Here is a 25,648-nt window from a genome sequence, read left to right as displayed (position 1 = left end):
GTACATTTGACCAAGGACTGTGACTATATATACAGAAATTATTAATTTGTCTATATTTTGTAGCTGCAGTAGGAAGTAAACACATATGGTGTATAATAGTCTGATGGTTTAATTAATGGTGACCATGAGACATGCAAGCAATTGGGCAATTCAGTCACTAAGTATTCACTTGCCTAAATAAGCACAAAAGAATAGCTTAATTTTCATAGCATTAGGGATGCCACGATAGTCGTGATATATGACATATCGTGACATTAACAAAGAAATAGCACACACATTTGGCTGCTTTAATGTGGGCCAAAAAACTATGTGTATCATATTTTTGAAAGTATAGAAGTTTTGCAGAAATTCACAAAAGGGAAGCATGTTTTGCTAGATTTTTTCTAGAGCAAGTTGTGTCATGACATATGATATATCATGATATAAATGCCTGTGATATATGACATAAACATTTCTATGTCGTGGCATCCATAATTAGCATATATATACCCTTCAATAAGCAATACTACTTTTATAACATGTAAATAACATGCTGTCATGTTTGAACGTTTGACTTCAGTGAAACATTTGAAAGTTCTGCATATATGCCAGAAAATATCTTACTGTGCATGAGATACTGATACAGTAATGTTAACAATGCAGCAGACCCTAATACAATCCAAAGTTATGCAACTGCTGTACTTTTGGGCATTGTACAATGACTTGAATAGCTCCCTTGTTATTCCTTATAATATCTAATCCAAAACAGCCAAGCTGCTGTAAAAAAAGAGTGCAGCCCTCCTATGGTGAAAAAAAGATGTGAAGTCCAAGGTGGCGGCCAAGAAATGGCTGTGATGGTAGGTTATCGGCAAAAAAATTTTAATAATGACAATTCAAGTGAATTTGGTGCCAGGCTGCACCCTTTTTTTACAGCTTGGCTGTTTTTGATTAGATATTATATGCTTTAAATTATACATCACATAATCAGCCAGGATCTACCACATGTACATACTGAGCCAATAACAAAAGCAACACTAATCAGCTCAATAGCTGTAGATGTTCATTTATTCACTGACAGACATTATTTTGTTTATATGTATATACGCACATGTAGTGACCATCACAGATTAATAATTATTGCCTGTGCGCGTGTGTGCATGTGCAAAGCTAATTGCTATGGTGTATTCATATGAAGTAACCACTTGAAGCACTCGTTTTTAATTGTGGGTCTCAGTTACATGACTTACTGGTGAATTAGCCACAACAATCACATAATAGGAATACAGAAAATGAATACTAGCAATATTTGAGTGGAGTCAAGACCTCCATCCTGCAGCTGTGTATATATAGGTTTTCTATTGAATTTATACAAATTAGTCGTATAAATTACATCTTTCATATTACGTGGACTGGAGATATAATGTGTAGTTATATCATACTCTAATGAGTGCACATCAAAGGCTAAAATGCACACAGCTATCATCTACACTGAGTAAGTGGACCATTTAGGTGGTGTTATAGTGTAGAATAGCTTTCATGATGATGGTTGAAGTAACGCTCAATTTCTTCTAAAGATTTTCCTTTAGTTTCTGGAACAAAAATGATCACAAATATTATAGCTAGAAAGTTGATGACTGAAAATGTTAAGAATGTTCCCCAAGGTTTAACTAAGCTTTGATAACTCCCATATGAGAAAAGGATGGTAGCTGAAGACACCCAGTTAACACCAGTAGCAATACCAACTGCAGCTCCTCTTACTCTGAGAGGTATTAGCTCAGATGCTTGTACCCAAGGTAAAGTGCACCAACCAATGGAGTAGCCAATAGTGTATGCTGCCATTGCTACAATAGCAAGAGGCTGCAGGTTACTTTTACATTTAGAATCGGTTAGGTCAGGATCACAATATGGTTCATTTCGTAGAAAATCATATATGCTCAGTACTGCCATACTAAAGCACATGATGGTAGCACTAAGAACTAAAAGAAGCTTTCGTTTCAGAATATCAGCCAAAAAGACACCAAAAAGAGTTGCTAAAGTCAGAGCAGCTCCAATAGCAAATGCTGTTGTCACAGCTGCATCACTCACTCCAGCTTGCTCAAAAATTTCTTGTCCATTCACAAGGACTATCTTAATGCCAGTAAACTGCTGGAAAAACATCAATCCCATAGACAATATTAGAGGATGAAGCACACGTCGAGTGGAAAAGTCTTGCACCTGTTTAGCTAATGTCAATTTTCTCTCAGACACAAGCTGTTCTTTTATTTCTCTTTGTTCTTGGCTTACATTAAAATTTGGCCCTCTCAGCCAAGCCAGCACCTTAGTAGCTTGTAAATCTTTTCCATGAGCTATCAGCCATCTTGGCGATTCTTTGAGCGTTGATGATGCAAGAACCACAAACATGAACAACACAGCTAATACAACCACACACAACCAATCATAGTGAAGCACAATTCCCAGTGCTTGTGCCACAAATACTCCAATGGCAGCTGATAGTTGAATCACAGAACCAAACATTCCACGTAGTTGTTTAGGTGAAATCTCTGCAGTATACAGCTACATACATGTATAAGAAATCACATAATCTACATACACATGCATGCACATATTCACAGGTATTATACTATATAATGTGTTGTCATTCTTGTACCTGTGTGTATCTGAACTCATGCATGTATGCATTATAATTAAAGCATCAATAAATAAATTAAATAAATACGGTCAAATAGAAATATAAAATATCTTTAAAAATGAAGAATTAAGAGCTATAAAGTTCTTAGAATCTTTTGGATGATGCAGTGTTATCTAATATATGGCAAAAACTGGTGCTGGCAGTTATTAAATTTAATGATGGCTATATGTAAGAATACAAGGGAATATGCTTAATGCTTAATGCATGCAATCAGTTATAATTACCAAAACCATTCATCAAATTGTTATATGCAAAGGTATGCAGCCTGTCTAATGTAATGCACAACATTATAGCTAATGTGTTTATGATGGCATTAGCACAACTTCAAGCGTCACGATTCACAGAAAATGACAAACTGAGCAGTAACTATAGTTTTGTAAATGTTATGGATGTTCAGCAATTAAGAAATTAACACCAGTACACCTCACCTCAATCTTTTAATTTGTATTTCTGTCAACAGTACATGCACTAGTACTGCTCAGGTGTGAAATAACAATGTACCTAATTGTCTTAATGCTTGTAGGAAACTGTAAACTACAGCAGGTGCTAATGACCACACAAGATTCATGGCTCATTTGTCTTATGCACAGCTAACTTCAAAAGTGTTAAGGTACATGCAGATTTCTATTTTACTGTTGTTCTAAATAGTGTATGGTTAACAACGACGTTGATAAAATATTGCTATAGCTAGTTACAATGAAAATTGTGACTGAATTTGATAAAACCAGGCTTCCTTCCACACACATCAAATTCTTTTTGACTTTGACCAACTGTAACCTTACCTACATACTCTAAAGTAGCACTTATTTTGTGCATAATGGAAAATTTTGTGAATAAAGACAATAAATATGCAAACTAGAGGTATGTGAGTGTACTGCACTTACAGGAACAACAAGTGTAGCACTGCCAACCCCAATACCAGTAATAAATCGTCCAGTAAACAAAAGTGGTCTGAATAACGGTCCAGTGATGCTAGTAGTTATTGCAATCAAGAGCCACCCAATGGTCATGGGAATAGTACAAAGGACCAGTGTAAACTGTCTGCCATGGTAATCCACTAGCCATCCAGCTATTGGAGCTCCAATTAAAGCACCAATTGATGATAGTGCCTACAATTGCAGTAACACTGTAGCTAGGTGTATCTATCTGCAATCACATGTAGTTGTTACATTACCGTGCTTTATAATAGACCACGTATTTATTATACATATGGGTTCAACCCATCAACAAACTCAATATCACCCAACATCTTAAGGAATAACGTAATTATCTCTAACTAGTATTATTGTGGTGGCTGCTAGGTGCATTTAAAATGAGTCACCTTATATTTATTAACTCCTAATCCACCTTTTACATAACTGATCGGATTTTACTTTATTTATTAGCTACATTAGCGGAATACCGTAGCACTGATAAAATAATACCATTTATAATTCAAAACTCAGTGGAAAATTTTCAAGCCAACTTGCACACACACACATGCACACACTTGTAATTAACTGACAACAAAATAATGTTAATATACATTCACACACAATCATATAATTGTAATTCAGATATGTACGATTATACTCCACTTATGGAGGTATGTACATTAAATCTATATTATTATTATTATTATAATTCAGCCAATCTCACTTGGCTTGCTCCTTGAATGATTTCAAGGCATATAGATCTAGGCAACAGCTACTGGTTACTTTGATATAGACCTGACCGCAATTCATGCATGGGTGACTGTTGTATGTATTATATAGAGCTAGCTACTGCTCTGATAGGGTATCTCGACCAGCGTTGAAACCGGGTCGGGTCATCCGGGTCACATTTTCTCCGGGTCATCCGGGTCTGACCCGGTTTACAATCAGACCCGGATTGGATCACGTGAGAAACGAAATTGTTCGTTTGACGACGTGGAACTTATAAACGCTATCGCGTAGCTCTTTCGTGAGCCACGCCCACTTATCGCATTACCAACATATGCTCAGCCACGCCTATTTTTTAGTAAGTGCAGTATGTAGCACGAAACTGAGGGTATCTATGGTGAGGGGTAGCTATTGTCAGTAGGTGAAGACCTTTTTTTTTTTTTTTGGTCTTCAACCTACAGCTAGGCTGAAGTTGCAATATTTACTCAACACGAATCAAACGCTCAAAATGTAGACTCGTTTGCTCGCCCGACACTAGCCGAAACACGTCTCGGCTTTAATTAATCCGGGTCAATCCGGGTCACATCCGGGTCACATCGGGGTCAGTGGGTCATCCGGGTCAGCAGTAGTGACCCGGTTTCAACGTTGATCTCGACTGATCTTGCTTTATCAATTTTTGGAAACTTGCATGCAGACCCCCTCCATATAGCTATATGCAGCTTACGTTGAACGTATCATGATAAATGATCTTTTTAAAGTACGTGTGCTTCCCTTTACTCTGATCCAAATCATGTAAAGCAGGAGAGGGAAATCCAGCATCATATCCAAATCCGAAGGCGATTATCAAAGCACCCACCACACTGGAATAAAGCAGAGTACTGATGCGAATTGATTTTATCATGAATAAACGAGTTGGATTCGGTATTGCCTCAGTAAAATTTTTAGTAGCTAAGCTACCATAATTGTAGCAATGAGCGGTGTAGGTGGCAGTTATCTCGTCATAATCAGTTGGCGTATAATTATCATCGACGCTAGCCAATGCCAACGGAATCATCGATGCAGTCTTTGTCGCCATTCTATACAGTAGTTAAATCTGGATCAGCCAGACGATTGCGGAATCTATGCAACACAGGAAGTCACTGGAAACGTGAGCTTGTTACGTAATTCGGCACATTTTCATAGTTACATCACATTTTTCGGTTTTCGCTTAGCAGCCTTGTTGCAAAGACCGCACAAACGTCGGTGTATCCCTGTCCAGAGTGACGGCGTGCACGTGCAAGCTCGCGTGGCCAGATCCAAGCCTCATAGCGCTACAGTAAATTGCAAGACAGTTGTCAGTTACGATTCCTTTCACTGGTAATATCACGTGAAAAACAGCCAATCAGATATTTCGTAAGAATTTGAAAAGTCTGGCCGCCTATCATTGGTTGGTTTTCACGTGATCGCACATACAACCACCTAACTTTTGGAACAAACCGGTTGTACGGTCAGTGATTGTAGACAGAGTAGAAAAGGTGACCAAGCACCAAATTACTCGAATAAAATTACCTCCATTGATTGTTAATAGTGTGCCTGCATGGTGTTGTCTTTACTGAGCCTCCTCACTGACAGCAGCATGCAGCCACCTCCATGTGGTCTGTAGTAAGTAGTGGAGAAAAGGCTATGTGCTGTATCCGGCAGAGAAGTCAAAATAAGCTGGACAACCTATAGAGCAGAAATTAGAATGGCAAATGTCCCCAGGGTGAGAATGGTCATAAGTGGTGACAATTGCCCCTTAAGAACACCATGATGAAGAGCATCACATGGTGCGGTGTGTAACAGTGACTAGAGTATCATGACATTGGACATGAAATTTACCAGACTGGGCAGGGACATGCAGTCACCAGACTGCTGATCAATGAGATAAGCATGTAGTACAAATTGGTGACATGGGAAACACCGGAATAAGTGAAAAGCATGCAAACTTATGTGGAGAAAAGTCCAAGCCAAAGATGGTTTGGGATTGTCTTATACTTACACCTAGAATCAGAAGAATGAGAAACAGCATGCATGCACACATGCTTTATCACAAATGGTTCAGGGATTCAAAAGCTGTAATTATGTAAGTGATGAAACGTAACCTGTAGTTTATTGTGGGGTTAGATGCAGATACAGATAAAAAGGAAAGCACATTTCTCTACAGGCAAGGACAGAGTATATAGCATCATGCAGAAGTTTCTACTAAGCAAGGCATCAACTGAATTACATGAACCCAGGCCATGCATGCTGAGGTTAAGTTGCATGATGTTATGGTTCATTAAAGTTTACCATTGGTGCATGCATTAGGTTGATTCGATGTAGCTAGGTGATTATCCAAGCCATAATTGCATGTACATGTATATACTTTAGTTCTAGATCTCCATAAACTTTTTATTCATAGAGTGACAATGATCCAATACATGCAAACTCTTCCCATGTCTTATACTGACCAAGTATATAAAGCAGCTGAAAAAGATTATTTTCTATATCAATTGTCGCATGGACCTTATAGTATATCTATATATAGCCATATTTAATGTGGATCAATATGGTCGCATTGTCATTCTCGGATACTGTAATTAAGTAGAACCTTTTGCTTCAAAATCATTATACATGCTATGGATCCAAAATACAAAATTTGACTCGGTTTATACCTCTTGCAAACAAATCAGCTCAATTTTCATGTTGCATGTACAGGTGTATAACAATAATTTTGAAAGAAAGGTGCACCATATTTAAGTGCATATTTTGCACTCTCTAGAAAGCTTCAGAAATTGATCATTAGGATATCAAGTTGGTTGACAAAGTTAATAGTTTGTTTATTAGTAGCTTGTTTGCAATTGAAATATGCTTCTGGTGTTACTGAGATAGCTATATGTAGGCTTCATTAAGTTTTGGCAAATATACTCTATTTGCAAAGTAATATATATAATGTAGTTTGAGCATAAAAAATTGAAGCCATCAAAGTTTTTCAGCAATTTAGTGATTTGTTAGATATTTAATTATGTACAAATTTGAGATACACTTACACATTATCAGTGTTACATCATGATCATCCACTCTTAACATACCCATGTTACAACAGCGTCGTCAATCATCAAGGCTAACAGTGTTCTACAAAATAATCACAACTCACTACCTATCTCTATTCCCACACATTACCAACATACTCAATTTCACACAAGGCAACACCAACTGAAACACTTTATCCTGCCACAAGCCACCCTTAACACTTATAAGTATAGTTTCTATCCTAGAACAATTAAATATTGGAACAATTTACCAATTAATGTGATTGAATCAAGAGACATAGACGAATTTACTTACTTAATTATTGTAGTTATTAGTTTAATAGAAGGTATGCATGTGATTGTACCTTTTGGGGTTTTTCACCCCCTGGGCAAACCAGCTGAGCTGACTGCCCAGTATCAAATCTTAAATCTACACAATAGTGAGGAAAACTTGTACCTTTGGAGTTAACAGTGAAGTTGGCAGCTGTACATGAGTGGCATGGTTTTAGGCATGATGACAAATTATACTTTAGACTGCATTATTAGAGTATTTCAATTATGTGTGTTGAATAATTTGCTTGTAAACAATACCTATTATACTGATTTAGCAACTTTTGGTGGCTAAAAATAAACACAATGTACATACGTACATAGATGATTATTGTTCTATAGCTGGAAGGAATGTGAATGATTTTATATGATTTATTTACATATCCATACATCAGAGTTCTAGCATTCCATGTAATAAAGTTTTCTTAATAAATGCATAAATCTAACATAACACTGACAACAATAAATTCTACAATGGAATGTATTGTTTTTGGCGTGAATTGAAATTCAGTTCAATTTCTTCTAATGACTTTCCTTTAGTCTCAGGAATGAACACTCCTACAAATATAACAGACAGTAAGTTAATGATTCCAAAAGATAAAAACACTCCCCAAGGTTTAACTGCATCTTGATAACTACCAAATGACAGTAAGACAATCATTGAAAATATCCAATTAAAACAACTTACTACCCCGACTCCAATACCACGTACTCTCAATGGAATCAGTTCAGAGGCTATCAGCCAAGGTAGAGCACCCCATGCAGTTGAAAATCCTATTATGTAAGCTATCATTGCTGTAATGGCAAGTGGTTGCAAATCATCTCTGCATTTCGGATCATCGGGTGGACGACAATAAGGTTCATTCCTCAACAGATCATACACGCTCAATGCCGCCATGCTAAGACACATGATAATGTTTCCAGAAACTAAGAGTATCTTTCTTCCAAGAATATCCGCCAATATTGCACCAGGAATAGTGGCTACAAACATTACACCTCCTATTGTAATAGCAGTCACTGTAGCAGCATCTTTCACTCCACCTTGCTCATATATTGATTGGCCATTATAAATTACAGCTTTGATACCAGAAAATTGTTGAATAAACATTACCAAAGTAGACAAAATCATTGGATAGAATACAGGTCTGGTAGTAGCTTCCTTGAAAACTTCAATTACTGTCAATTTTGATTTCCCAAGTAACTGAGTTTCAATCTCATTTTGCTCCACCTCTACATTATAATTTGGTCCCCTTAGCCATACTAGTACTCTTCTAGCTTCTCTATATCTTCCATGACTAATCAGCCATCTTGGTGACTCCTTGAGTGTAGTGGATAAAGGGACAAGCACCAACAGTATAGCTAAAGCTGCAACACTCAACCAAACATAGTGCAGTTCAGTCCCCAGTGCTTGTGGTAATAATACTCCAACAGCTATTGCCAGCTGATTCAAAGTGCTTATCGTCCCACGCAAACTTTTGGGGGAGATTTCTGCAAGATATAACTGTGAAAGAAAAATATGGTTACCAGCAAAATTAATATTATCCATGCAAAAAAACAACGGGCAAGCTGTGAAAATGGGTGCAGTCTTCAAAAGTTTTCATTAATAAAGGTTGTGAAAATTCATGCGCACTGCTTCCATATGGACAACATTACTTGTAATTGATTAACTAGCTTGTTAAAATAAAACAGTACCACACTGCAAAAGCCTAACACTAGCTCCCTGGAGCAACCTTATCATTTATTCTATTAAATACAAACAAAATTTCATGTCAAAGTGATGAGTTCACTTGAAACTTAGTTGCTAAAGTGACACAAAGAGATGAATTCACTTGCCTACATAACAAATTCTATCACAAACATGACAAATTCAATTGCCAAAGCCTTTCATTTTTACAGCACATTAGTGCACTTCAAATGATCTACAAATATAACAAATCATTAACCAATTTGCAATTGGAACATTAACATTGAAGCACACACTCACAGGAACAATTAGCATCATACCACCAATACCCATTCCATTGACAAATCGTCCAATAAACAGAACAGGTCGGAACAAAGGTCCAGTTATATCACTGCTTATCATTATCAAAAACCAACCAATGGTCAATGGAGCACTGCACAAAACAATGGTGAACTGTCGTCCACTGTAGTCTGCTAGCCATCCAACTAAAGGAGTGCCAATAATTGCACCAGCTGATCCAAGTGCCTATACATAAATAATACGGCAATTATAACAAAACTATAATGTGTATTTCAACCTGTTTGTCACAGAAAAAAAATTACATTGCTGTAAAAGTACTTAGATTTGTGAAAGAAGTTATAGTCATTTAAAGGATTTGCAAAGGATAGGTATATCACTACATGAATAGTCATCACCTTGACTTTCTATATTCTATATGGCCCTTTTAGTTCGTTGTAACAACTACGGTACTGCGCAAGCACAATGCTGCACTCGCTCGCACATGCAACTTAGCTCAAGATTTTAAAAATTGATAATTAAAGGGCATGGCAACTGTTTCATTTGCAATTCTCATGAGCAAAACAGCTGCCACATTGTCTCACAAGCGAAACAGTTGCCACACCCCTTAATTAGTGATTTTTTAAATTTCAAGCAAAGTTGCGCATGCGAGCAAGTGCGACGTTGCTCTTGGGCAATACCATATATAGCTATGTACTACTCTGCGTGGGCAGTTCAAAGGCACCACCAGTGCCATAATTTGTATAATGCACTGCTGCAGACTGCAGCGAGTGCATTATAACTTATAACGCACTGGTTGCAGTTTTGTAGACCACAACGAGTGCATTATAAGTTATAATGCACCAACCACAGTGCAATATACAGATATTGCACTGGCTGCGGTTTTGTGCAGCATAGTACAGGTGGCGAAGACCACTACGACACTTCACGTAATAGGTGGAAAGACACTTCACAGATCACTCGAATTTTTTTATAGCCTGGCATGTAAAGGTCGATTGTGGGCCCTAACTTCACCAATACGTATAATGTTTACATGCAGCCAATGGCAATTGAAAAAGCCAACACAGGTGGCCACAACTCTAGTCTACATATACATAAATGTACTTATACACCTTAGTAGTCTGGTGCCATCTTAGCCCAGATTAAACTGTAGTCCACTTCGACAATGACTCAATAAAACAAATATATTCTAAATAATACTAACCTTTACGTTCGATTGTGGTAACCAGTTTTGTCATGCCACCAGATTCGAGTTTAGCCAGTGTGAATAGTAAGAATTAGACTAGTATCGTTTAGTAGTTAGGTTTTGTTTACTTAAACCGTCTATTTAGCTGCTTTTTTCGCTCAAGAGAATCACTATGGCGATTAGTCTGGTGCTTAGTCTATATAGCATGCTGGCATGCTGAGCACTATATGATGAGAGTCGAACAGCGAATGCAGGTTAGTGATATAACCCATAGCGTACTAGCTTTCAATATCTCAGGTGGCTGCAGTACTGCAGGGGGGACGACATCGCAACGTCAGGCTTGGTTACCCACAATCGATGTTAGAAACCTGGCCTTTATAAGTGTTACAGCTGTCTTGTGAGACTCTCCCCACCTATTAGGTGAGTGGTACATAACAGTTATACAACGTGCACTCGTGCTCTGCCTGTATAAACGCACTTGCCTTCGGGCCGTCACCGTTGTATAACTATATAATAGATCATCTCACCATTAATTATCATTTTTATTGGGACCTGGTCATGTACAGCCAAACTGTATACCAATGGGACAACCTAACAGCAGGACATATACGGTGTATAGCCAATATACTGTGCATTCACAATAAAAGGGCTGCATTTAGTGAGGCATTATATATAAACATAACTAAGACGACAGTACTGTCACGCAATTACAAATAAGCAGGAATCCTGTAGCTGTGACTGCTATAACAAATTATGAATTTGAAACTCACTGTTACATTAGAATTAGAGTAAGTGACTGCTCTATTGGAGTACCCTGATTTGTGTACATTTTGCAAATAATGGTAAACCAAACACACAGGACTGAAGAGACTTGGAATCTTTTGGCCACATTATCACACAAACCACTAGTATGAAGATGTATGGAAATGAAGCTATTCAAATGCCTGAGAAGATGGTATATAAATATGATTCAATCCTTAGCAGTGTCAAACACTCTGTACACAATGAAGAAAGTTGTATTGTACTTCAGAAGGCATTCTACAACATCACAATGCTATTATGACTTTCTACAAAGCAGTGGTGGAGGAAGCAGTTGAGGTGAGGGGCTGACCAGAATATAGAATCTCTGGCAGCATGGGGGTCTGTGAGGCAAGTCCCTCAATCAGAAGCCGTAGCGCCATTTTAACTTTCATGATGTCTTAAAGTTCGTCATAATAATCTATTTATATTGCAATTTGAAGCATTTTATCTAAAAAAAAGAAATTTAAGACATCATGAAAGTTAAAATGACGCTACGGCTTCTGATTAAAATGACGGCTTCTGATTAAAATGACATAGTTAAAATGACGCTACGGCTTCTGATCATGACGTTACGGCTTCTGATTAAAATGACATAGTTAAAATGACGCTACGGCTTCTGATCATGAAAGTAGTTTTAACTAAAGAAATTTATGTGGAATCATTTTGTAACTCATTTTGACGATGACAATCACTGTACCTACCATTATCTATGTCCGTGCAGCAAATGTCACGATCTCTCGCCACCATCAAACTTTCAAACACTATAGCTAAGTTATAATTAGTTAAAGTAATTATAATGTATGTATAACTTGTGTTTTAGGCTGCAAGCACCAGTTGCTTGCAGACCCTTGGCATACTTGCCATAAAGTAATAATAAATAAATAAATAAAATACCAACTCATTTAGTTGCAAGTATTTGAAAAAAGCTTTTGCAAGCCACTGCTTTGGAGGAGCTATTAGTGTTACTGCAGTGGAACCTGTTAATCAGGACACTTGAAAATAAGGACACCTGTGTAAACTGAATACTTTGTAATGGTCCTAAAGTATCCCTTAGCATGTAAACTGACCTGGAAAATGAGGACACCTTGATAATCAGGACACTTTTGGTTGGTCCCAAGGTGTCCTTAATATACAGGTTTCACTGTATATCTGTGTAAGGATAAAAACTCATACAGCATTTGTAAAGTAGTACAAAACATCTCTTACACTGCACTTGGAAATACTTGGTACTATGGGAAGAGATGCAAGTGTTAAAATGAGAAGTGAGTGGTTTATCTCTTGCAAAGATCATTCACTTTATACTATGTTTAGGAACACATTAACTTTTATGAAACACTTGACAGCTCTATTAGGGTATTTGAATGTTCTTTTTAAGCACATCAATTTTCTACAGCACCACTTCAAGAAGATAATTTCAGTGATCTAATTCTAAGAGGGACTTCAGTCCCACCCCTTACTCACCCCTCTTTCCCTTTCAATGTGTAACGTAGATAATTTTATATTATAGGTTGCCATGACTCTTAAATCACTGTTGAACATACAGTAATAGTAAAGCAAACCGTATTGTTGAATTTTAGTTCATTTAGTTTTAATAGCAATTTGCTTTAGACTTTCTAAACTAAATGAATAGTTGGCTAGCTCACATAATCCATGCACCTTATCATTATGCATTAATACACAACAGCTAATGTATTGTTATTTATAGTTGTGCGGTCTTTGCAAATGCAAGCCAACTATAACTAACTTTGAACTAGCATTTTAGCCACACGTGTAAACTGTCTTTATGCTGTGGATTGTGAAAGCAACTGGATTACCTTGCAAAATGAGTTCCCATGACATTGGCACTACTATACAATACTATCATACTGTATGATAGCTATGTGCTGGCTCAAGGAGTGTTTGTTTCTTATCTACTTTACCGGTTAGGCACTGGAGGGCATACACAGAAGGCAGAGCATGTACATGGTGTTAAACCCTGCAGGGTGAACCCACACCTGTGAAGTGCTTCCTCCGCCACTCCATAGATACTAGTAAGTTAATTGTCCAGATCTATATGCTTCACTACTTGGTAGCTACATCCACTGTATCTACAATACATATAATTGTACTGTCCACCTGTTGATGGTCAATTATAGTCACACACTTTTGAATTTTACTACAAGACATTGTCACTCACATTAAACACATCATGGTAAATGGTTTTCTTGAAATATACGTGTTCCCCATTGTTTTGATCCAGGTCATGTAAAGTTGGGGAAGAAAAGCCCATGTCATATCCAAACGCAAGCATGGTTATCATCACTGCAACTAAACTAGTATAAAGGAGAGTCTTGATTCGAACTGACTTCAACGTTACATATATGGTCCTCTTTCGTGCCGTACTCGTAATTGCCTCACTTCTTGTGGTCACACTAGAGCGTGCACTCGAATTGCGTGGTATCTCAGATTCGGTTGATTCAGTGCTACAATGTAACAAATTGTCAAGTAATGGCTGTTCTTCATGAGGCAAACTGTCTACTAACAAATTATCAGACAAGTCGGTATCAGCAGGGCTCATCCTGGAAAACGATGTAGCGTTGTAGCCTTCGTGTAGCGGAATAGCTGACATAGCGGCAATTCAAGGCGTAGTTACATCCTCCAGTAGTAATACCTACATGGCATACTATCCATGCTATCTATGCATACATAGCCGTCCGTACAATAAGCGCCTGCGTTTTTTCGCAGGCACTGGGCGCTTATAATCATGACTAGACAGATGCTCAGTAATGCGTGTTGGAGGCCAGAGGCAGAGCTGTCCATGATATTTGATATTTAATTGAATTATTTCAGTATTTCAGGGCAGGCAGGGGGAAGAAATTTACAAGGGGGAAGGGGATTCACAAGGGGAACATGATGTACAACTAGCTATATATACAGTTAGCTACAAATGTACAATTAATGAGTTCTTGGGAAGTAACTGTTTTTACATGCTATGGTGTTTGCATTTGGGTGGATAAAATGAAGTGGATGGTGGTCGGTGGCGAGTGTGTCAGTATAGTTGTATTGTTGTGCCGGGAATATTTACTACACTAGCTCTGTATAGTGTTTGACAGCCATGTTAAAGATTTTGCTATTTCTGCAGTCAAATCTGCAGTATTTTATGTCTTTATAGTGTTGGATTTGCAGGAACTAGTGTTTAACAACTTTCAGTACACAATCTAAAACAATCATCCACCTTGTATGCATTTTCAAACCATTTTTTCTGATTTTGAGCAAAAATATATGCAATATCATGAAAAAGAATAATCTAGCAATTTTACAGTGTTCTCTTAGAGTGACCCAATTTAGAGATTCAATTACACTACCTATATGTGCTATAGTTGTTACATACTCATCTTGCACTTCTTCTCTGTATTTTTTCCAATGAGCTGATATGTACTTGCTGGTAAGGGTCCCTAACAACAGATGCATATTTGAAAATAGGATAAAAATTGTAAAATATGCAGATTCTTTGACGTTTTAAGAACAACTTGATAAATTTTGCTTTAAAAATTTAGTGCCCTGGAAGCTTTATTAGCAATGCTATATAAATGAGAAGCCAATGACGTACTGTTGTGTATAAGATGATCCCAGGTAAGTGTGTTCAGTTTTGCATGTGTACAATACATATGCATGCCCATTAAGTGAATAGTTAAAAAGAGATACCAGATAGATGATGACTTGCTATATTTCATGACCACACATTTATTAACGTTGAAAGACATTTGCTAGATTTCAGCCAACAGTCTACATAGATCTGATTTTATAGTTGTTGTGCATCAGTTTCTGTGCAAATTGCTCTGTATAGTAAACAGTCGCCAGCAAAGAGATGTAATGGAGATGATACTTGCTCTGAAATGTCATTAGCTAATTATAATATGAATAAGAAACATTAGTGCACGTGGTCCTGAAACTGTTCCTGCAGGACACCTGACAAGACAGAAGCAGGCAGCATAGGCGATTCTAAGGGGGGGCCAGGGGGGGCCAAGGCCCCCCCTGTTAAAAAATAACTTTTAAAAAATCTTGGGGAAAAGTTGCTGTATAGATTGGCATTGTTATTTTTAGCATTTTTCATGTTTTTAGAACAAATTTAGGCTGTTTTCAAGCCTTTAAATTGCAAAAATCCTACAGCTTCTGGGGGTTGCACCCCCAGACCCCCCTGAAAATTCTACTTTATACTATAGCCAAACAACAATAGTTATGCTGTTCCCTACTGGGCCCCCCCTATAGGTCAGGTCTAGAATCGCCACTGGCAGGTAGTGAACATTCACCATCCATTACTAGCTACTTGTTGTGTTCTCTGAGTCAGCCATGTTTCTACCCACTGATATGTACAGTTAACTACTCCATATGATGAACATTTTTGCAGGAATCTTTTATGAGGACCTCTATCAAAAGCCTTAGCAAAATCTAATAATATTATATTAGGTCATGCAAAGTTGAATACATGTTTCTGGTCCTACCAGTTCCCCAAAATTGACCAGGTGACCAGGTTTCTTTTTTTGCAACTTTTTATGTGGTACACATTTGACATAGCTATAGCAATATACAGGGAAACAAAGTTAACGTATAAAGTTAGTGCATCTTTATAAGGAAAGAGTATGAAAACCTGTCAACAGACATTAAATATCATAAATTATTGTATGGTGATTATGCAATTCATTCAGCAACCAGGAAGGGAACCAGAAACATACAATTAACTTTTCATGGCCTTAGCCTAGAGATGATTGTCCAACACATATGTGATATCTTCAACCAGTGAAACAAGTTGTGTTTGGCATGAGTGGCCAGATTTAAATCCATGCTGGTTATCAATTACATACTTTTGAGATGCTCCATAATAGAATAAAATATAATATGCTCAAGTGTTTTACAACAAATAGATGTTAATGATATAGGCCTGCAGTTGGAGGGGTCATTATGTACACCTTTTTGAATACAGGAGTTATGTTCGCAGTCAATTAATCCGTCAATCCATAGGAAGATTACCAGTGTTGGGTAAGTTACTTTGTAAAAGTAACTAGTGACATATTACATATTACTTGCAACTGAACTATTTAGTTACAGTTGCATATTACCCATAAAATAAAGTAACTATAATAATATTAACATATTATATTACTTTGTGTCCACAGCCTTAAGCTGTCACGTGTCAAGTGAAACTACCACCTTATCACGTGACATGATTGCGTTGTTAGACAATGTGCAACTCTTGGTTATAAGTAAGAAGCTGGTGAATAAGCTTCATTCAGTAGACTTCGTTACTTCGATGTGGCTAGGCGTTATACTCAGAGAATAACTAGCGAGTTTAGTAACTTCGTTATTTGTAGTAATAATATTACGTAATATTAGACTCGTTACAATAACTATATTACTTAGATAACGCGTTACATTTGTACCTGTTTTATAGCATATTTCGTTATATTACTTATATCAAGACACACGATAGTGTGTCGTGCGGCCCAAGAAGCCGGCGCGCCACACCGTGAGTATATTAACAGGAAGAAAGAAAACGCAATTTTCACACCTATGTAGCTCTGTGATCCCTTATCCGATTGGAACCAAATTTGCTGGAGACGTGCCGCCCAGTTAGGGGAGTCTACATACCAAATTTGAAGAAAATCGCACCAGCCATTTCCGAGATACGAGCGAACAAAATTTCGTTTTAATTTCTTCGTTTTTTTCTTCTTCTTCATTTCGCACACTTCGCAAAATTCGCCATAAAACACGAATGCGAGCTCGGATCGGGCTGAAATTTGGTACACTTAAAGGGCTCATTAAGGCGGATCTCCGTACCAACTTTGGTAGGAATCCGATGAACATCCACGGAGTTATGACCGATTATTTGCGTAAAATAAGATCGAAGGTCTGTCACGCCTACAGGGTAAACCCCTTGGAGGAATCAGTTGAAAATTGATATGTAGATGGAGCAACCATCGTAGGAGTGCCTTTTTGTGGTTTGAAAGGAATCGGGATAAAGACCATGGAGATATGACACAAAACCCAACCTGTGTCAAAATTACGCGATCGATTTTTATGAATAAAAAAACTATTAGTTTTCGTGTCTACCAGGCAAACCGCTTAGAGCAACGAGCTAAAAATCACTATGTAGCTGGAATAATCATCATAGAAAGTTCTTGCAGTAGTACAGAAGAATCGGATTACAAATCACTGAGTTATGATTCGAAAGGCAACTACGTGCAGCAAATGCGAGATCGAGATACTCTAATAGAACAGTCACCCTAATAAAGCATTCAGCTGCATTTATAATTTCATCAGTTATATTACATTGCAAGTTATTCTGTAGGGAATTCAGCTACAAACAAGTCACCCTGTAGTCAGATCAGCTAGAAGAAGATACCTAAGGCCACTCCAAGTCATACCTTAGTTTCTGGTCACTCCCTAGCCAACAAAAGGATGCGGGCGGGCGGATGATCAGGACTTCAGGACTATCATAGACTCTTACATATACACCAGTAATACTGTAATGTTATTAATTTTGCTTAATTTACCCATTTCATATTGAGTTTACAACCAAGCTTACCCAACATTCTTATAGCATAAGTAGTTAATTATGCTTCTGCAAAGTGCACCAGGAAAATTGTTGATGGCTAGCTACACTGCTGAGCACAACAATGTGTAGCTAACACTAAGGAAAGGTCTGCTCATGTAGCTACTTTTGCTTTACAAATGAAATGTTTCATTAGCTATGTCAGGAAATTATTATTTATTAGCTAGCTAATAATAATCCAAAACTATATTAACACATCAGAAACTCTTTCAAATGTGAAGTCTTAGTCAACTATATATGCATGTGTTTCCAGCCTTCTATACAGTAAACCTTCAGTAAAGTAGCAGTCAAAGTTTTGAGTTGAGTTGTTGAGTGCTCCAGGCTAGTGTTTTTCAGTGATCATGTGGGAAAGCTAAGTTAATGTTTTAACTAAGGGATGTCATGCACTTGTTAATTTAGGACCATACTTGCAATTATTTAATCATGGAAAAGTTGAAGTTTGAGCTCACCAAATGTTACCGGATTTCTAGTCAGTATATCAGTGATCAGTGATAAGGAAGTCCAAGTTTAGATCCACTAGAAGAGTTACTAGATTAATCATTAGAGGACCACATCTGAATTGTTAGGAAAGTTTAAGCTGTGGTATATCTGATCATTAGGCTAGTGATCAATGCTACATACATACTGTACTGAAGTTACTTACTGGCAACAGAAGCATTATATAGCTAATCAAGGACAAGTCAAAAACGTTATAGTAGTATCTGTCTATTCTAGTATTAAAGTTAAGGGTAGTGTGACTGCTCTATTAGAGTATCTCGATCTTTTGCAGTGTTTAAAAATCACTGTCCTTGGTCACGTACACTTAAGCGCCTGTAATATTAATAATAGTCCTCATAAACTGGGGTTCCAGTTTTCCATGCGGGCGGGTGACCAGAAACTAAGGTTTGACTTGGTGTGGCCTAATATTGAGTTCAGCTACAAAGAAGCCATCATGTAGAGAGTTCAGCTCAAATAAATCACCCTGTAGAGAATTCAGCTACAAACAAATTGCCCTGTAGAGAGATCAGCTAGAAGAAGTTACCTTGTAGAGAGTTCAGTTACAAAGAAACAATCGTGCAAAGAGTTTAGCTGCAAACAAATCATCCAGTAGAAAGTTCCGCTATGAACAGATCACACTGTAGAGAGAAACAAGTCATCCTGTAGATAGATCAGCTAGAAGAAGTCACTTTGTAGAGAGTTCAGCTACAAAGAAACTACCATGTAGAGAGTTCAGCTGCAAACAAATCACCCTGTAGAAAGATCAGCTAGAAGAAGTTACCTTGTAGAGAGTTCAGCTAGAAACAAGTCACCCTGTAGAGAGATCAGCTAGAAACAAGTCACCTGTAGAGAGTTCAGCTAGAAGAAGTTACATTGTAGAGAGTTCAGCTACAAAGAAATTACCATGTAGAGAGTTCAGCTGCAAAAAAATCGCACTGTAGAGAATTCAGCTACAAACAAATCACCCTGTAGAAAGATCAGCTAGAAGAAGTTACCTTGTAGAGAATTCAGCTACAAACAAATCACCCTGTAGAAAGATAAGCTAGAAGAAGTTACCTTGTAGAGAGTTCAGCTACAAAGAAACTACCATGTAGAGAATTCAGCTGCAAACAAATTGCCCTGTAGAGAATTCAGCTACAAACAAATCACCCTGTAGAAAGATCAGCTAGAAGAAGTTACCTTGTAGAGAATTCAGCTACAAACAAATCACCCTGTAGAGAGTTCAGCTAGAAACAAGTTACACTGTAGAGAGATCAGCTAGAAACAAGTCACCCTGTAGAGAGTTCAGCTAGAAGAAGTCACATTGTAGAGAGATCAGCTAGAAACAAATCACCCTGTAGAGAGTTCAGCTAGAAGAAGTTACATTGTAGAGAGTTCAGCTACAACGAAACTACCATGTAGAGAGTTCAGCTGCAAACAAATTTCCCTGTAGAGAATTCAGCTACAAACAAATCACCCTGTAGAAAGATCAGCTAGGAGAAGTTACCTTGTAGAGAGTTCAGCTACAAACAATACACCCTGTAGAGGGTTCAGCTACAAACAAGTCACCCTGTAGAGAGTTCAGCTAGAAGACGTTACATTGTAGAGAGTTCAGCTACAAAGAAACTACCATGTAGAGAGTTCAGCTGCAAACAAATTGCCCTGTAGAGAATTCAGCTACAAACAAATCACCCTGTAGAAAGATCAGCTAGAAGAAGTTACCTTGTAGAGAATTCATCTACAAACAAATCACCCTGTAGAGAGTTCAGCTAGAAACAAGTTACACTGTAGAGAGATCAGTTAGAAACAAGTCACCCTGTAGAGAGTTCAGCTAGAAGAAGTCACATTGTAGAGAGTTCAGCTACAAAGAAACTACCATGTAGAGAGTTCAGCTGCAAACAAATCGCCCTGTAGAGAGTTCAGCTACAAACAAATCACCCTGTAGAAAGATAAGCTAGAAGAAGTTACCTTGTAGAGAGTTCAGCTACAAAGAAACTACCATGTAGAGAGTTCAGCTGCAAACAAATTGCCCTGTAGAGAATTCAGCTACAAACAAATCACCCTGTAGAAAGATCAGCTAGAAGAAGTTACCTTGTAGAGAATTCAGCTACAAACAAATCACCCTGTAGAGAGTTCAGCTAGAAAGAAGCTACACTGTAGAGAGATCAGCTAGAAACAAGTCACCCTGTAGAGAGTTCAGCTAGAAGAAGTCACATTGTAGAGAGATCAGCTAGAAACAAGTCACCCTGTAGGGAGATCAGCTAGAAACAAGTCACCCCATAGAGAGTTCAGCTAGAAGAAGTTACATTGTAGAGAGTTCAGCTACAAAGAAACTACCATATAGAGAGTTCAGCTGCAAACAAATTGCCCTGTAGAGAATTCAGCTACAAACAAATCACCCTGTAGAAAGATCAGCTAGAAGAAGTTACCTTGTAGAGAATTCATCTACAAACAAATCACCCTGTAGAGAGTTCAGCTAGAAACAAGTTACACTGTAGAGAGATCAGCTAGAAACAAGTCACCCTGTAGAGAGTTCAGATAGAAGAAGTCACATTGTAGAGAGTTCAGCTACAAAGAAACTACCATGTAGAGAGTTCAGCTGCAAACAAATTTCCCTGTAGAGAATTCAGCTACAAACAAATCACCCTGTAGAAAGATCAGCTAGAAGAAGTTACCTTGTAGAGAGTTCGGCTACAAACAAATCACCCTGTAGAGAGTTCAGCTACAAACAAGTCATCCGGTAGAGAGATCAGCTAGAAGGATAACCTTGCAGAGAGGTCAGCTACAAAGAAATCACCCTGCTTCATCTTTTCTTCTTCCTGTAGTAAAGAAAAAATGACAGGTTAAAAAGCCCTAAAGCCAGCCATAGGCCGGCTTTGGGGTATACAAATACAAAAAGAAGTGAAATCTAATCCAAAACAGCCAAGCTGTAAAAAAGTGTGCGGCCCTGAGAAAGGCTATGGTGAAAAAAGATGTGAAATCCAAGGTGGCGGCCAAGAAATGGCTGTGATGGTAGGTTAATGGTAAAAATTTTAATAACAACAATTCAGGTGAATTTGGTGCCGCTTGGTCTTGGCACAAAATTCACCTGAATTGTCGTTATTAAAATTTTTACCATTAACCTACCATCACAGCCATTTCTTGGCCGCCACCTTGGATTTCACATCTTTTTTCACCATAGCCTTTCTCAGGGCCGCACACTTTTTTACAGCTTGGCTGTTTTGGATTAGATATAGTTACCACAAAAGTAATAATATTACGTAACTATGTAACGCGTTACTCCCAACACTGAAGATTACCACTGTTCAAAGATTGTTTAAAGATAACCTCAAGTATTGGAGCTATTACATAGCTAGGAAGGGAGGTCCTGAAGCTTTCGTAGTATGACTATCATAATACATATTAAGGTTGAAAGAAGTGATTCTATTCCAGCAGTAGATAATGGAATGTTGCGACTATGCACATTAGGAATTTCACTTGTAAAGACTGATGTAAAGTAATTATTAAGAACGTTAATTTGGGCTGCTGTATTGAATTCCACCAACAGACAGGGATGGTAATTCATATTTTTTGTTGTATATATATACTTCTCCATAGCCACAATGGCGGATCCAGGATGGGGCATTTGGGGCAAATGCCCCCCTCCCTCCTCCCTTCAAGAAATTGCATACAAGATCGAGATACTCTAATAGAGCAGTCGATTACTCTAATAAAGCAGTCACAATGTTCATGAGGCAGTGTAGCTTACCTATGAAGCTATAAATAGGATTTTATTTTAGATATATTTGGTAAAGGATAACTAGCTATTATTGTTGTGACCTTTTTTTTTTTTTTTGTCTTCAACTGTTTTTCAGCAAGGTGCCCCCCCCTTTCCAAACTCTGGATCCGCCCCTGAGCCATGCATACTGATCATGAGAAATGCAGTAGATGCATGCAGGATACAACTGGCAGAGTCTATGAAATTGGCATTTGACTAACCTTGATTCTCATGTACTTCAGTGTAGCTCGCTTTGAAAGACCTTGAAAGCATACTGGAGTGCATGATTAAGGACACACAGAATAATTGTTAACATACACCCTAGAAAGGAGGGTGACTGTATACCGAATTAACATGTGTACTTCAGTGTTTATTCTAGGATTTCTCTGAGGAATTGGGGGGTGACTATCAGTATGTGGTGAAATTCGTTATGATAGCAAGCTAGCTACACTTATCTAAGTTCACAACTGTATCAGACTACTGTAGCTAGTCATTTAAGCTGGCTGCAGGGGCAGATTCAGGAGCTAGCAAGAGGAGGGGCACAAACAAGATCAGATCCACACCATTAAAACTCTGAGCAGCTAATATATATATAATCAGTTATTTTGATGCATACACATAGCAGCAAATAATCACCTAACAGTAGTATTCAGTGTTGAATTTTACCATTTAGGCTATATTCCAGAAGGTTGTGAAGTCTTAAAAGCAGATACAAAAGCTATTAGTAGTTTTAACGCCTGTCAAATGATAATTACTTTTAGAGTTGGTTTTGCAGTAAGGGAAGGACATATTCTGCCTTTGTCAGTAATTCATGAGCAATAAACTGATTTTGGTTTTACTGGCATATCAGTTCTTTTAAAAGGAAATGGCAGGGTGGGGGAGGGATGCCTCATGCTGGATCTGCCATTGGGCTGTGTTATGAGTGTAATTGTGTTATTGGGTGAAACCAGATTCTATGGTTGGTATATGTACTATAACTTTGTAGAGCTTGATACAGGAGTGTTATAATGATGACATTGACGTGATATCTATAGGACAAACTATGTGCACCTCTTGCTTTTTTAACACACTTTCAGCAGTTGAGAATAAAAGTTTAATTGTTGAGTATGCTACGTATTTAGAAAGCAAGCTCGAGGGAATTTTAAAATAGTTTTGTGTGCTAAATAAAAACAAGTACATACAGTGTAACTAGTAATCAACGTATAATGGTGTTGTACTCAGATATGCTCATTGTGCACAAAACGTGCTATATATATAATATATATAAATATTAATATATATATGTATGTATATATAGCACACTTAAAATAGTATACGTGTGTTAAAACTGCATAACTACACATGTGCTAAAATCTAAAGTTTATAAAAATTAGCACACCGATGTGCTGTTTTAGATATCTGGTGTGTTGTTTAATGTGTTTTAGCAAGCTTTCATTTTTTAACACACTGTCGGATGCACTAAAATGACACACCTAAGCGCTAAATTAGCACAAATAGAGCTGCACATGTGCTGAAACTGAAGACACTTTTACTTTTTACTGTCTGTTGTATGTTTCAAACTTATAGCTTCACCTGGTTCTCTCCTGATACTATGATGCCAGCGGAAGCAAGTATAAGCAGCCTATATATCAATCAATTTCTAACACATGTTTAATATGCTTGCAACAGAAAATTTGGAACCTGTCAACCAAAATTCCTAGAGCCGCCCTTGTCTTTGACAACTTAATAATTGTTATTGCTGTTGATGTTTACTGAACATGCAGTCAGTCCTGCTGGTGTACTTAATAATAAGGCTGACAATGATGTGCAAAATAAATAATTGTTTATGATTTTGTTAAAATGAGGTTCCTATGCATGTGTATATGTAGTGTGCATGCTAATGGAGATGTGTTATAGTAGCACATGAGTGTGCATCCTGGTGTGCATTAGTGTTCTGTTTTAGATATCTGCATGGTGCATGTGTTGTTTTAGCTAGCACACTTTTATTTTTAACACACCATTATGTGTTAAATGACACACCTATGTACTACATTTGCACTTGTTAATAACTGTGTGTCAATCTGGGGGTCTAGGGAAATGCCCCCAGGGAATTTCAGGTCTTAAACACTCTGATGTATGATTTTAGCCTATTTTTACTGTGCCGGGCCAATTTTTTTTTGGTCCACTTTGGTTATTTTAATTAAAGAGAAGAGGTTCCATGGATAGTAGAGGGCTAATTTTTTTTGGGGCCCACTTTCAACTTAAAAACAGAAAAAAAAAAGAAAAAAAGCTTTTGGTAAGGCCACTCCAAATAAATTCTCTGTTTCCCGTCCTGGGCTCAAGCATATTTGCATGCGGGGGTCCATTATTCATTATAAGATTGGCAGCTTTTCAAACCATTATTTACCTGGCACAACCATAAAAAGCTGCATAAATGCATGCTTAACTTCACCTTAAGCTTGTTCCTTCCTTTTTAAGTTGCAAAAATAACACAAACGTGAAGTTTGTGCTGACTTGATAGCACTGCTAACACGTGAGCTGACATGGTTTCAAGTGAGCCTGTCAGTATGCAACAATAACCGGAAAATAATGGAAGAATACGGAATAATGGAATATTTAGAGCTGACAGTAACTAGATGCGGGCGGTGGACGGGAAACAGAGAATTTATTTAGAGTGGCCTAAACTCCAAGCTTGAACCCACTAGCTATTTTTCCTCAGATTCCTAACCACTGTGCTACCGCTGCTAGCTGCCAGCTCCCTGAATTTTTGACTATACTTTAAATGCAAGACATTACAAAAATTAATAGTGATCTAGCCTATAACAAAGAAGATACCTAAAACTGAACCCAAACCCTACCCCTAACTGGGATATAAGTTAGGTATTGCTGAACCCAAACCCCCTAACCCTAACTTTGGACTACTAGTAGGCATTCCAGTATCCGAGATTTTTTAATAAAAAATTCTCCGTATATTGCCCAATAGAACCCTGGCACAAAATAACAACTCGTGTTTAACTTAGGATTGCTCCGTGATCCTAGTTCCAATGAGGATGAAAATCGTTAGGTGGTTTGTCCACACGCTGATTATCATGAAAATCTTAGTTTTATCGTGTGCGTTACTTATAAGTAAGTTTTGTGTTGTTTTGTAATCTTCTCAAGCCTTATAATGTATGTAGAATACTTTAAAACTTAAAAAACGTACTGTCGGGTGGAAGGTAGTCATTGGTGCTTA

At 37.7% G+C, this 25,648-nt stretch overlaps 2 protein-coding genes across 3 annotated transcripts; both read right to left on the bottom strand.

The window, feature by feature from the left end:
* Positions 1-1,182: 1,182 nt before the first annotated feature.
* Positions 1,183-5,422, bottom strand: LOC136251709 (uncharacterized). The gene is made up of 3 exons (XM_066044144.1): positions 5,033-5,422; positions 3,553-3,777; positions 1,183-2,532 (listed from the first exon to the last, which is right to left on the bottom strand). Exons 1-3 carry the CDS (start codon positions 5,381-5,383, stop codon positions 1,495-1,497), a joined length of 1,614 nt encoding a protein of 537 aa, XP_065900216.1. The 5' UTR covers positions 5,384-5,422; the 3' UTR covers positions 1,183-1,494.
* Positions 5,423-8,039: 2,617 nt separating this feature from the next.
* LOC136249285 (uncharacterized) lies at positions 8,040-14,338 on the bottom strand. 2 transcript variants are annotated; one of them, XM_066041245.1, is made up of 4 exons: positions 14,158-14,338; positions 13,812-14,097; positions 9,652-9,876; positions 8,040-9,168 (listed from the first exon to the last, which is right to left on the bottom strand). In XM_066041245.1, the coding sequence occupies exons 1-4, from the start codon at positions 14,241-14,243 to the stop codon at positions 8,137-8,139; spliced, it is 1,629 nt and encodes a 542-aa protein (XP_065897317.1). In that variant the 5' UTR covers positions 14,244-14,338; the 3' UTR covers positions 8,040-8,136. The 2 variants fall into 2 exon arrangements, with proteins under 2 accessions (XP_065897317.1, XP_065897316.1); XM_066041244.1 differs by having other exon boundaries at positions 8,041-9,168; positions 13,812-14,338.
* Positions 14,339-25,648: the final 11,310 nt, after the last annotated feature.

This window comes from Dysidea avara, chromosome 3 (assembly GCF_963678975.1).
Source record: "Dysidea avara chromosome 3, odDysAvar1.4, whole genome shotgun sequence".
NCBI classification, from domain to species: Eukaryota; Metazoa; Porifera; class Demospongiae; order Dictyoceratida; family Dysideidae; genus Dysidea; species Dysidea avara.
Note: the sequence above shows the minus strand (reverse complement) of the source record. Positions and strands in the feature narration are given on the sequence as shown.

What these genes read in the sequence shown, in the direction of transcription:
- LOC136251709 (XM_066044144.1), bottom strand. Translation starts at nt 5,383, where the DNA reads ATGGCGACAAAGACTGCATCGATGATTCCGTTGGCATTGGCTAGCGTC. An exon ending in TTTATCATGATACGTTCAAC is followed by an intron (nt 3,778 to 5,032) that starts GTAAGCTGCATA and finishes CTGCAATTGTAG; the next exon opens with GCACTATCATCAATTGGTGC. An exon ending in GTGCTACACTTGTTGTTCCT is followed by an intron (nt 2,533 to 3,552) that starts GTAAGTGCAGTA and finishes ACATGTATGTAG; the next exon opens with CTGTATACTGCAGAGATTTC.
- LOC136249285 (XM_066041244.1), bottom strand. Translation starts at nt 14,243, where the DNA reads ATGTCAGCTATTCCGCTACACGAAGGCTACAACGCTACATCGTTTTCC. An exon ending in TTTACCATGATGTGTTTAAT is followed by an intron (nt 9,877 to 13,811) that starts GTGAGTGACAAT and finishes ATTTATGTATAG; the next exon opens with GCACTTGGATCAGCTGGTGC. An exon ending in GTATGATGCTAATTGTTCCT is followed by an intron (nt 9,169 to 9,651) that starts GTGAGTGTGTGC and finishes TTTCTTTCACAG; the next exon opens with TTATATCTTGCAGAAATCTC.